The sequence below is a fragment of the Cylas formicarius genome, unplaced genomic scaffold (assembly GCF_029955315.1).
Source record: "Cylas formicarius isolate icCylForm1 unplaced genomic scaffold, icCylForm1.1 PGA_scaffold_6__28_contigs__length_40554024, whole genome shotgun sequence".
NCBI classification, from domain to species: domain Eukaryota; kingdom Metazoa; phylum Arthropoda; class Insecta; order Coleoptera; family Brentidae; genus Cylas; species Cylas formicarius.
Window position 1 is genome coordinate 704,989 of NW_026844347.1, and position 12,360 is coordinate 717,348.

General features: G+C 33.9%; 1 protein-coding gene across 4 annotated transcripts; it reads left to right on the plus strand.

Annotated features, from left to right (window-relative positions):
• Positions 1-1,041: 1,041 nt before the first annotated feature.
• On the plus strand, positions 1,042-11,839 carry LOC132703753 (protein chiffon). 4 transcript variants are annotated; one of them, XM_060673200.1, is made up of 8 exons: positions 1,042-1,512; positions 3,811-3,903; positions 3,971-4,280; positions 5,390-5,658; positions 7,218-7,557; positions 8,118-8,343; positions 8,399-8,637; positions 10,484-11,839. In XM_060673200.1, the coding sequence occupies exons 2-8, from the start codon at positions 3,829-3,831 to the stop codon at positions 11,665-11,667; spliced, it is 2,643 nt and encodes an 880-aa protein (XP_060529183.1). In that variant the 5' UTR covers positions 1,042-1,512; positions 3,811-3,828; the 3' UTR covers positions 11,668-11,839. The 4 variants fall into 4 exon arrangements, with proteins under 4 accessions (XP_060529183.1, XP_060529181.1, XP_060529182.1 ...); XM_060673198.1 differs by having other exon boundaries at positions 1,042-1,210; XM_060673199.1 differs by having other exon boundaries at positions 1,042-1,210; positions 8,408-8,637.
• The last annotated feature ends 521 nt before the right edge of the window (positions 11,840-12,360 follow it).

Sequence of the window (12,360 nt, forward strand, 5' to 3'; positions counted from 1 at the left end):
AAGCATTTGTCATTTGATATAGCATTTATTTGTTAACATATCATACCTGTTTTGGCGAATGTGAAAAGCGCACCTGAAGAACACGTTTCTTTGGGATGCTGCTTTCGCTATGACATAATACTTCAGTTAGCCCAGTAACTGACATTTTAGTTTTTTAGATAGTTGCTGTATATTTGGTAGGTTTTTTCGTGTCAAGTTTTTTATGTAAAATGTTGATTTGTAACATGTAAAAGACATTTATTATTTATTATGTGAAACTTATTTAATTTTGCAAACAAAATTTTATTATATTTATTTAATCTAGGTTTTTCTCGTGTAATATTGTTTTGAGAATAAATTTTTTGATAACACAAATATTGCGTAGGAACCACTGTTTGAGTTACCAGTACCTGGATAAATTGGTACAAATCTGAGGTGTGGAAGTAGACCCAAAAGTAATACAGAAAGTTCTCAGCCATTACTGCAGCACAGCTTACTTAAGTAAAGACAGTAAAACAAGATAAGACTTGGGATATGGACAGTAAGAAAATCGATTTTTTTTAATTAGAATGAATTACAAAACTTACATAGGTAGCACCAACTTTAAAAAAAAAAAGATTAAATCATGCGAATGGTACTGTAGTTCCGCCAAAGATATTAAAACAAAAACATCCAATATGAAATTGGGCGAACGGTCTTATTAAATATTATAGATCATTATTCTTATCATCGTAGCGTACAGATTGGTTGGTTTCCGTAAAGATGTAATGGGTATGTACCAACAATGTTTCTGCGAAATGATTCTCCTTCCAAGTTTCCCAACATAGATGCCAAATTTTTGGAATCCCCTTTTAAACAGCTTGTCAGGTCTACGATTGCTTTACAAAAATCATTAAAAATTTAAGCGGATCAGAAAGAAAATCTAAAACTTAGGATTTTCTTAAAGGCTTTTTGACCATGTTCCAATAACAATGCATTTTAAAAGGCTGGGTAACGTCTAAAGTCAATCCAGTTAACAAAAGTACATAACTTGGCAACACCGTTAACCAGTTGTGTTTCAAAGCTCCCTTGCATATTTGGGTAGTAGCGGAGAAGTGAATGTTTTGAAAATGTGTAAAGTTCGACTTTCATGCAACTATCGTCGTTAAATTATGTTTTCTATTTAGAAATTTATCCTTCTGTTTGGTCATTTTTTATTGATAATGGCAAATGGGTTGGTTTGCTCTTAAAGGTGTGTAAAAGCGATGCAATTACAATGGCCGTGTTTAAACAGTTTCGTTGAATGCAAGCTACCGCCTTGTTGGCTTCATTTTCTATACCCACCGCGCTTGGCTGTTGTTCCAGGCATTAACCGCTTAATTGTGAAACAGTGAGTTGCTGTTTAACGTGGCTTTTCCAGTTTAAAGTGATTTAGAATTATTTATGCTTGATCAAAAATTTATTTCTGCCCGTGGGACGAGTTGAAAAACGATGTTTCCGAAATAAAACCGGATCGTATACCTGTGTCTGTGAAATATAGTTTGCTTTATAAAGGTTTGTATATACATGTTAGTGTCATTTTATGTTTATTTATTGATTTCTCAAGCAAATGACGATAGTCCACTTTGTTGGTACTTTGAGTTGCAATACTCTTGGTTCTCATATTGCTTATTCGGTTTCCATAAGATATGTCTAGACATTGCTTTATTTTGCTGTTTACATTATGAGTGTACCAATGCAAATGCATAATTATTTGAGATTCGATTTTTGGAATAAAGTTTTAAATCATCACTTTTTAACTTTAAGCAATTTCGGTATTATTCGTAACTGCAGTATTCCGTTGACCTACATAAGGGGGTATTAAAGCTAGATGGATAAAATATTTATTTATTTTCTATCTTCTATGATCGTGAGGTTGGTTTACAAAGAAATTTACCTCACCGCTACCCGTTCGACGTATAAAAATCGTATGGTTATGTGCAATAGATCTATGCATGCAACTGGCTATAAATGTCAACATATAAATAAGAATAAAAATAAAGCATAGATAAAAAATGTGGCAACGTTAGGACCACAATCAATGTGAAGTTTCTTGGTTTACTTTATACTCCGCATAATGTTTGTTTTTTTTTTAGTTTATTGTCCTTTTTAGTAAATACTGACAGTGTATTCTATTTATATTATGGTGAACCTGTAAATAGCAAATTTTTTAATACACAGAAAAAATAAAATTCCCGCCCAAGAGGTCCTTATTAGAAATCATTTGAATATACGCATGCTCAAATCCGCATGGCTTTACATAGGGTCGCTAACTTGGATAGTCTATAAATTTGCAAACACACATGAGTACTTTGAAAGCACAATTGGTGACAATAATCGGCCTACATGTTACTTCCGATATTTGCAAATTTATTCGAAAATTGCTGATTTTGCGTGTGTCAATTAATACGAATGATTTCAATTTAAGGAAAACGAAAAAGCTATTTACGCTTGACAAAAAAATTCAGTTCAAATAAGTTTTTTTGGGAAAGTCAGGGGCGTGGCTACCAGAGTGTATTTATGTAATTTGTGCCGTCAGCTACGCCATTGGTTATTTCCGATATTATGTTTGAAATTTGGATTCCCTATAGTTTTTTTAGAAAAAAGGTAATATTTCATCACCCAATACAGTTTTTGATAGAGTTTTACAGACTAGAATGTTTGTCTGTTTTTGCCTTGGATACTAGGAGTAATTTAGTTAGAAACTTGTCGTTTCCAAAAAAATACAATAAAATTTACAGAAACGCATAGCGAGAAAAAATTTCTACTCTTTTGTAAAATGCCCCATTATACACCGATCTAGCGTGCGGAAAGTGTCATTTTACCAGGTCGGTTTCGTTTCCCACGGACCCCAGCCATTTCGGACTTTTCCGAGATATTACCGCACGGGTTTGGGAGCAATCGGATGTTTTCGGAGATATTACCGCACGGCTTGAATTTTGACATTTGTCAATTCTGACGGTCATGTCAGTAATATATTCGTGTTGATTTACAAAAAGGTACCCAAAAACTAACGGTCATAGAAAGTATAGTATGCAACACGTTTGGTAAACTTTTTAATGCCGTTCACCACACTTGGTGTATAATATACTATTATTAGATAAAAAAATCCAATAGGCTGCCGTCACTTCTTAAGGCGTTTCTTATTATTGATATTGCAGTTAGTTTGAATGCAAAATACGACAAATTTAATTGATCAATAAAGTTTTGGATTCAATAATAGTGAATTGCACTAATGCAGAAACGTATGCATTTTATGTGCGGGCAATGCGGAAGTTTATCGTCTTTATAGTAATTGTTTTTGGAAGAGAATTAATTAATAAATGTTTGTATAAAATAAAACTGCTTGACAGCACCCAACTCAATACACATACTAAACACATTATACACGTCCTGAGCTTCTATGTAATTGAGATGCATAAAAATAGCTCCGCATGGTATTGTAGTGAACTGATAATTAAAATTACACCCCTCTTAAATACAATAAATACAAGTTCATCGGTATTAAATAATCACCAATGCCCGTAAGCCTCAGCGGTACTTTGGGAAAGTTACTGGTTTTGTAACTGTTGGACCCCGTCGCGTAAATAGCTCAATACGCATGGGATTATAAGGCGCACAATTGTTTTCATACCAACGTGGCTTCACCCCGAAGACCATTGCGATTTAAGTCAGCCCAACTGACGATATCCAATAGTGTTCAATATTGATTTGACATTGTTATTGTTATGCCTATCATGGCGCAGTCGATCCTGCTGCCTACTGCGGTTCTCGAGCTAAGCTGGAGTTGACAATCATTTTGTCTCTGTTTAGGTATGGTGTAGCAATGCAATGTTGGAAAGTACAAAAAGAAAATCGGATTTTGAGGACATTATCTCAGAAGATTATAAATTTTTTTCCAAATCGGTAAGTTTTTTGTTTCTTACCTTTCAAGCAGCTTTTAAACCACATTAATAATTTGTCTGAATTGCAGGAATTGTCTGAGAAAAAATCGAGGTTTCGTTGTAACCAGTCTCACAGGAATTTAAATGAACAACACAACATACCAGATGACCATAACATGACACGTAAGACCCGAGCCCGTCGACCAAGAATACAAGTTCTTCAATCAGGGTATTGTGCCATTTGCAATCTTCCTTACAACAGCGTTGAGGACCATATACAGTCAAAGAAGCATCAAAAGTTAATTGGAGAAGATGCCAACTACATAGCGCTGAATGGTTATATACATTCTGATGTTGGTTTAGAGTCATTATTGAGTTTGACTGGAATAGATGCAATAGGTAATTTATTTGAAATAAAGAAAGAAAGAGTTTTGAAAATGGTTCTTCAACCAATTATTTTTTCTAATGTCATCTACTAATCATATCTGACAATTTCTAAAAAATCAATAGATGTCTAATTTTAATTTGAAACTATAACATCCTGTGTCTTTTTTAATATCTGATCACAACAAAACATATCTGAATCATTGGAGATATTTTGGCAATAATTACTTACTTACGTTATGCTACTGCTGAGCTGTCGCGATCATTGCGAAATTAGGTGAACAGAGAGTTTAGCATTTTTGGCTAATTAGCTAATGGGGAGTAAAAGTCGGAAAAATTCTGCCCAACCGCAAGAGCTGGTGACCGAATGTGTGACATGCTTATACTTGACTTACTCAATCTAAAAAATTCTGCATTAGTTACGTAGAAATTTGCCTTTTCAGCACTGTTTTTTCAATAATATTTAGCTTACAATTTGTGCAACTTGTGCTGTTCATGCATGGTGAAATGTAATTGGCCAATAGAATTAAAACTTCTTTTATGACTAATAATATGTATATAAAGTGCAACAAAATTACTCTGAGGTTTGAAACTAATAGAAGCAAGATAGATAATGTTAACATATTGCTATGGCAGATATTTTTTCCGAAAAAGTTGAACGTCCTTTTTATAAATTAAGTTTTTGTATAGTGACAGACTAGTTAATTTGTCTTTATTTCTGTATTGATACAGCTCAATGTCATTACCTGAACCTGTGGAAACATGCATAAGTTATTCTTATCAATTAGATTAAATGCTTCCGAAATCTATTCTTTCCTGTCGAACCTATAAGCTGATTGACTTTTTTCTAAGCTGTTAAACCAGGGTCATAAGCTTAGTGTACTACTTATAATAATATTCATTTTTATTTTAAAAAGGGCGAGAGATCTAGGAAAACCAGATCAAGTGTCATTTAAACTAAGCAAAATGTTGCTACATTTATGTAAATGTAAGACAACTACCTACTTCAGACTCACCTCTTATGCAATGATTTGAAATCGATCCATTGGCCGTTTTTCAAATATTGTCTATCAACTTTGACCCCCATGAGCCAGTAATAAATTCATATGTTCTTGATCTTCTAGGGTTTGATAATGATTTCTCTCCAACTGTAAAACGTCGAAATATGCCAAAACACAAGAAATCATCAAATGTTTCTGAAGCGAGGCAATCACCAATTCCAGCCGTTCGCAGTGAAACGGCAGGTCATCACCTGCGGTCTAGGAAAAATGTTAATTACATGACTCCTCCCTTGGAAGAGGATAGTTTGACTGAGAAACCAGATTTGGAGCCACCTGTACGTCTTGTTTATAAAGAGTATAGAGAGTTGAGGTCTAGTACACGGGCGTTGGCCGTAAGTTTGCTGTAGATATTGTTTACTTAGTAAGTAGTTAGGAGTTTGGCATCTATGAATAACACCTGTTGTAAGAAATTTTTGACCTGAAGGGGAAATGGATTTATTTATTTTTCTCAAATAGTGGACGTTATTTCATTCACAATAAGAATTATTACTTCCTCTGGTTCGTCACATACAAAAAATGAGTTTCAAATTGTAACAAATAAAAGAAAAGTTGTAAGATCTCAAGAAATTTTCTACAAGGTAAACAAATTTTACTTTTCTGTTTTTGTGGACTTATTTCCAAGTACTTCAAATATGAAACAGTTTTTTCCTTGCTTTCTCGTTTTGCAAAATATTACCATTTCTTCTCCAGATCACTGTGTTTTATGAAAAAGGACAGCAGAATAAGAAAAAGCATTGCAGTTCTCTGTTTAATCTTAGGCCTATTCATTCAATTTTAATATTGCATTTCCGTGATACGGCGGTGTCTCTAATTTTAAAATAAAAAATTGTTTCCATTTCAAAAAATAAAGTTGTACAAGATCAAACTCCTTGGCTTTGGGTCCAGTTGTTATCTAGGTCACACTTTTTAAGTAAATGTTTAAGCATGTTCTGCAAAAATACTGGGGAAATAAAAAATCAGTGTTTATCTGATTGACCGATTCTTTACTCTTGTAATTTTTTCGTTTCAATCTCTTTTGCAACAAAAAATTTAAAAAATCAGTTTTAACTTGTTTCTTATTCATCTACATTCATATAATGATATAAGTTATAAGTAAAGTTATAAGTATGTCTTTGTTTTGATCCTTGCTTGAATTTTTAGGATTTTGATTTTTAGATATTTTAACTTCATATGCAGGGAATATTGCTTAAAACTGCATAAACAAACTCATTTAAACAAAATATCCCTATTTGATGTACAGGGTGCCCCATTTTCGATATGTTGGGGGAAACGTCGTTATTATTGAAGATACAATGATGCCGTTTTGGACACTACCTGTGGCACAATTTTTGAGATTCTGAATTGCATCTGCAGTTTCTGTACCAACCATCTGGGAATTATAAAACACCACTGAAATAAAATGCAAAATTTAACCGTCAAGACAACTAAAATACAAAAAAATTAGGTCCGAATTTAAGATCTGGAAAAGACAAAACTTTGAATTTAAAATTTAAATCGCTCCCAAACAGGCTACTAGGTTACACTTTCCATACGCATATTTGGGTATCTTAGAATCGGAGTAGAAAAAATTATTTACAGAATCAAAAAATTTACGTGTGGCCCTTCACCTTCATAAAAGTAGCGCAGTAATAAGTCAACCTCTCTATCTTCAATAATAAATTTCCCATAAGAACATCTAAAATTGGACACTCAGTACATGCTGTTATATGCTATAATTAAGCTATATTTACTGTATTATTTGTTTGTTTGATTGCTCGCCCCTTTTGTAGTTTTGCTTATTTTGTGAAGCTGTCGTAATTTTCTTGAATCAATAATTGATATGATTTGGTTAGTTTATTTGGTATTATAAACTTTTTCCTTTGGCCTGCTAACCGAACTTATACTATTTCAGAAACTTACGTCTGTGCCGATTAAAGAAGAGCCCGAGGTGTGGAATTCTGGTCGGCCAAAAAGATCTTGCATCAACCGCCAGAAACGCGTCTCGGCCGATGAACGCCTGGTCGCTGATAATAAAACTTATTATAAAGTTGAAGTTTTATCGAATAAGTTAAGGTCTACAGATTCAAAAGATAGGGATAGTATTAAAAATACAAACACTTCAAAGACTGAATCAGAAAAACTCATCGTCAAGTTCAAGAAATTGAGAAATTCTGAGTTGGTCCAATTAAACAATGAAGCGACTAATTTTTTGTTTCCCAAAAAAGACGAATCCAGTGATGAAGAAAATGATGGTGGGTTTTATATTAATAAATAATAGTGAACTAATTATTTGTGAAATATTAAATCATTACTGTAGAATTCAATGAAGTGTAGGCTGTTACTTACAGAATACATATTAAAGGTCTGTTAAAATTAAACAATTACCTGTCATCAGTATGGAAGAGTATTTGCATTAAAAGTTTTAGAAAGGGTTGAGGGTTGACATTTGGCATTCATCTTTCATTTGGTGTTGATTCAATCAGTCAATGGCTCTTGAGAAATTGAGCAGCCACAATTTTTTTCACATACACATTAATATATGTATCGTTACCTTGAATTTAAGAACTAGGTTAGTTGTTAATCTGTTTACTTCACCCTACATTTTACTTGTTCCTATTACTAATTTCGACACCCAAAAGCAGGAATGCTCATATTTAAAAAAGCAAAGAAATTCTTATTATAAATAACACTTCCATTTTCTGTTGCAATAGATGAATAGTGGAAATCCATAATTATAAGTGCAAACCCTGAGTATTAGCGTTTAAATCAAGAGATGCTGAAAAATACTGCATTATAAACTTTGCCTTCACAGGCGATGAAGCATGGGCCACGTCAGAAGACCAGAATGAAACCCGGCAGTCTTCGATTACAAGTGATGAAGATTTTAAGAAGCCTAAAAATTTTAAAGTGGAAGAAGAGAGTTCAATGGATAGCATTGTGTCTGAAACATCAAAAAAGAAAAAGCGAAGGCGAACGCACGCGGAGGCGTTAATCAATGATAACCAGAAGTATTACAAATTCGAAACACCTGGTTCCAGGTAAAAAATTAACACCATTCAATTACTCTCGCTGTAATTTTGTAACTGTTTATAGTTCTTTCAGGTTGCGATATCATGGATCCTATCTTTCGCCTGTTACGTTAAAATCGAATGGAGACTGTACAGTCAAAGTAGAACCTGAGGAAGCTACAATAATTAAGAATGAAAGTAATGTGGAACTTAACCTGGATGACTATCAGTTTTCATTTGAGTCTGTGCCGCAAAATCAACCTTGGTATCAAACCTTCATACGGCATGACAAGATGGAGCAGAGATATCACTTTAGCCCTAATTGTAGGTATCACTATGTTATATAAATTTTGATAAAAAATTAAAACTCATAACCTTAGCAATCTTACTTTTAAATAATTATCAAATGATAATCTTATCAAATGAATCAAGTGAAACAAATATTTTGGTAACAAATACTAGAACTATAAGGAGATAAATCAATAGTTTTGTTTCAAGCAGCCGAAAAATCGTTAGTGAAACAGTGATTAAAGTGCTTTCTAACCATGACATTTACATGACATGACAAAATTATTTATTTAATAATTTTCCACATCTTTACCTGTTTATTGTTTAAAGTATTGAGCCTAAGCCTCTTATTGGGTTTAATAGTCGTTGAAGTACAACTGACAGTTGTTTGAGTGAGTGGTCCATGTTGGTCTTTATCCAACCATCTAAGAATTTGTCTGAATTTCTCATAAAACCGATGCCAGGCTTTTTTAGTTATACCCACAAGACAGGAGTAGACAAGGTAATAAAGTTTTCGACTAAAGAGGTCATTCTGCGTTTTAAAAACAACTAAAATTGTTCGCATTCGTGAAACCCGACAGTAAAAAATTAAATAACTCACTCCTAAGGCTTAAACTGAACATTAAAAATAAATGTTTCTTCCAATATGAGAATTTAAGCCACTAAGAACTAAAACGAAATGCAGATTACTATTCACTTTGTATACACTGATGTATATAAATATGCCTGCTAGATACTAGGTCTGCCGCCGATGCTAATAATAAAGGAATTTTTGAATTTGAAGACCTAGCGGCGTTCAGTAACCAACATGGCCGCTGAGAGTTCGTCAATTTCACAGGTGTTTTGTGAAAATATGTTAAGTTAGATAAAAAATGACTTAAAATGCAGATCAGTGGATAAAATTTTATCATATCTCTGCGAAAATATCATAACTGCCCGAGACGCATCACAATTTTTGCCGTAATAGGCCCACTATATTATCAACTAACTATATGGTTATATCGGTTGATCATTTATGTATTCAGGTGAAGATCGTTTTAGCGATACCATGATCTACCCTTTACTACCCTCGCTTGAATCTTGTTTTGGGCTCAGCTCGTTTGGATTGGTATATTGTAAAGTCTCCTGCTAAAATTTCCTTATTTTTATTTAAATTAACCGCAGATGTATTAAGTGTATGTTTTAAAAAATATATAAAATTTGCAACTAAGAACTTCAAAGGAAGGAGAGACAAAAAGTACTCAAAACTAAAAAGGAAAAGCACATAGCACACACGTCCTTCATCGTATTTCACGTTTGATTTATATTTATAGCCGTTTATTTAACACTCGAGGGTTATGTTTAATAAAACAGTCAGATCGATAATTTGGTCTTTCGACAGTTTAAAACAAATTTATATCTATGAGTACAATCAGCAAGTACAATCGCACTTGTCATCGGCGATAATGATTGACTGTGCTGGATGTAACCGATATGTATACTTATTAGCAATGTTTGCAGTCTTTATTTTTTTTTCTCCAATCTACTAGGTTAAGAAGTCTAAGTTAACGTGAATAATGCCTCGTGACAGCTTCTTATTGTCTTGGAGATGTACCAAACTGTTTTAATTCTTTCATTTTAGTATTCTTGCATAGATGTTATTGCTTATGCTTCGATTTTCATAGACCTTATAATAATTGTGTACTAGAAAGGTCCAATTTAATTATTTATCCAGGGTTACTCTCAGATATTTGTGGTTTGGCTGTAGAAGTTGGAATCTCATCTGATCTCATATCAATTTCTGAAATTTTATCGTCGTATCTTCCATCTTCTTGTAGCCCTCCGCGTTAGGTACTACGCAGAAAGCCACTTTTTTCTTAAATAAGTGTCTTTTTTTTTTCAGATTATTGGAATGATTTCGTGATGCCAGATAAGTTACCACACCTTAAGGCATTGGACCCAAAGGTCTGTATTGCAGCATATCGTGACCTTCTCAAATGTATTCCCACAAACGAAGAAACGGAAACAAACGACGCACTGGCTTGCGAAGCGGAACTCAAAAATACTGTGATACCACCACCAGAATGGGAACTTGATGATGATAATAGTAAAATAAGCAGCACAACAGGGAGTTCATCGAGTTCAGTCGGGACATCAGAACAGCTGGTTCCCCTTGAATCCAGAAAAAGTAGTAAAAGAAAAGGTTTATCGCCGGGTAAAAATCCTAGGAAATCACCTAGGCAGCATGCTTCAACTTTAGCAATTTTAAGTTTGTTACATCAGCGGAAACGAAGGTCGAAAAATGGATTGGGGGAGACGAACCTTCAAACTATACCTGAAGAAGACCCAGTGCAAGAGCAGGAAAAGCCCCCACCGCCTCCTCCACCTGTTCCCCCTCCATCCCGTTCCACTTCTGCTGTTCCAAAAGCACCAAGGACAAAAAAAAGGTCAATTGACTATTTTGCAGTGGCGTCAAAAATAGATGAAGAGTTGGATAGTGCATTGGACTGTGATGTTGATTTAGAATTAGAAACAAACGAAACGTGCGAAGATGTTATAGGTAGCGGCAAAATAGGTGTGATGGACATACTCGCACTGTATGAGGAATCAAGAAGGAAAGAGTCCGAGTATGCTTGCAGACGATTCTTCAACGGTACTCCTGGTAGAAAGCCGGGAAAAAGAAAGAAGAACAAGACGGGCTGGCCAAGTCCAAATAAGTCCAAGAGAAGGAAACAATTGAAAGAAGACAATGACAGTGCAGTTGAATCCGCCAGTGTTAATCAAGATTCTGATGAGGAATCAGAATCCAATGACAGTATTACTAATATTAGTTCAAAGGAAAATGAATCAAAACGTGTTCCTGGTCTGCCAGTAAAGGTGCAAAGAAACGAATTTAAGAGTAAAGTGTTAAATACTGACTTGCAGCCATTTGTTTATGTTAAGAAGTTAGATAGTGAGAGAATTGCTGATGTGAAGTTGAAAGTGTCATCGAAAAGGACTTCTAAACGGCAGAGACGAGTACTAGGGTCACCAAAATCTCCGAGAATGTTGCGCAAACCGAGGGGGAGGTGGTACAGAGAGAGATAGATTTGTTGTTAATTTGTATATTTTTGTGTAATTATTTATTTGTTCGCTCTTATTCCAAGAGAAATTTTAAGATATTTTGTACCAAAACGTCATTACTTTTATAAAATGTATATATATATATATATAAATATATAATTTTGTAATTATTCCTGGGTGAATTTCAAACTTCAGTATCACCCCGACTTCGTATTATTTTGAAAATAAATTGTTTCGAAATGTAACGTCTCTTATTGAAAAGAGAAAAATTGGTGCTCTCAGCAAGCCAAAATTACTTTTTTCTATTCCCTTCTGTAAAACACTTAATTATATACTGATCTAGTGGCCGGAAAGTGTCATGTTCCGATATTTTCCGCGATATTTTTTGGAGATATTTCCCAGGACTTGAATGTTGATGTTTGTCGATTCTGTCGGTCATGTGAGTTGAGTATATGTATTCCTATTGTTTTGCAAAATTGTACCCAAAAATTAATAGTCATAAAAAAGTATAGTATACAACAGGTTGGATAAACTTTTCAAGACACCACGTGCACCTTGATGTATATTATACTATAAAAAATAACAAAAGCTCCTCAGAAAATGCTACCAATAATTTTGAGCAGAATTTTAAGGATTATTTTATATAAAATAAAATCAATAAAACAACTTTATATAAAATAGAATATATATTAACATTTATATACAATTCAAGTTATA

Bases quoted from the DNA above. Each gene is read 5' to 3' on its own strand.
- LOC132703753 (XM_060673198.1), top strand. From the start codon at position 1,109: ATGCAACTATCGTCGTTAAATTATGTTTTCTATTTAGAAATTTATCCT. The intron at 5,659-7,217 runs GTAAGTTTGCTG...ATACTATTTCAG, and splicing joins CTAGTACACGGGCGTTGGCC to AAACTTACGTCTGTGCCGAT. The intron at 8,344-8,398 runs GTAAAAAATTAA...AACTGTTTATAG, and splicing joins TTCGAAACACCTGGTTCCAG to TTCTTTCAGGTTGCGATATC.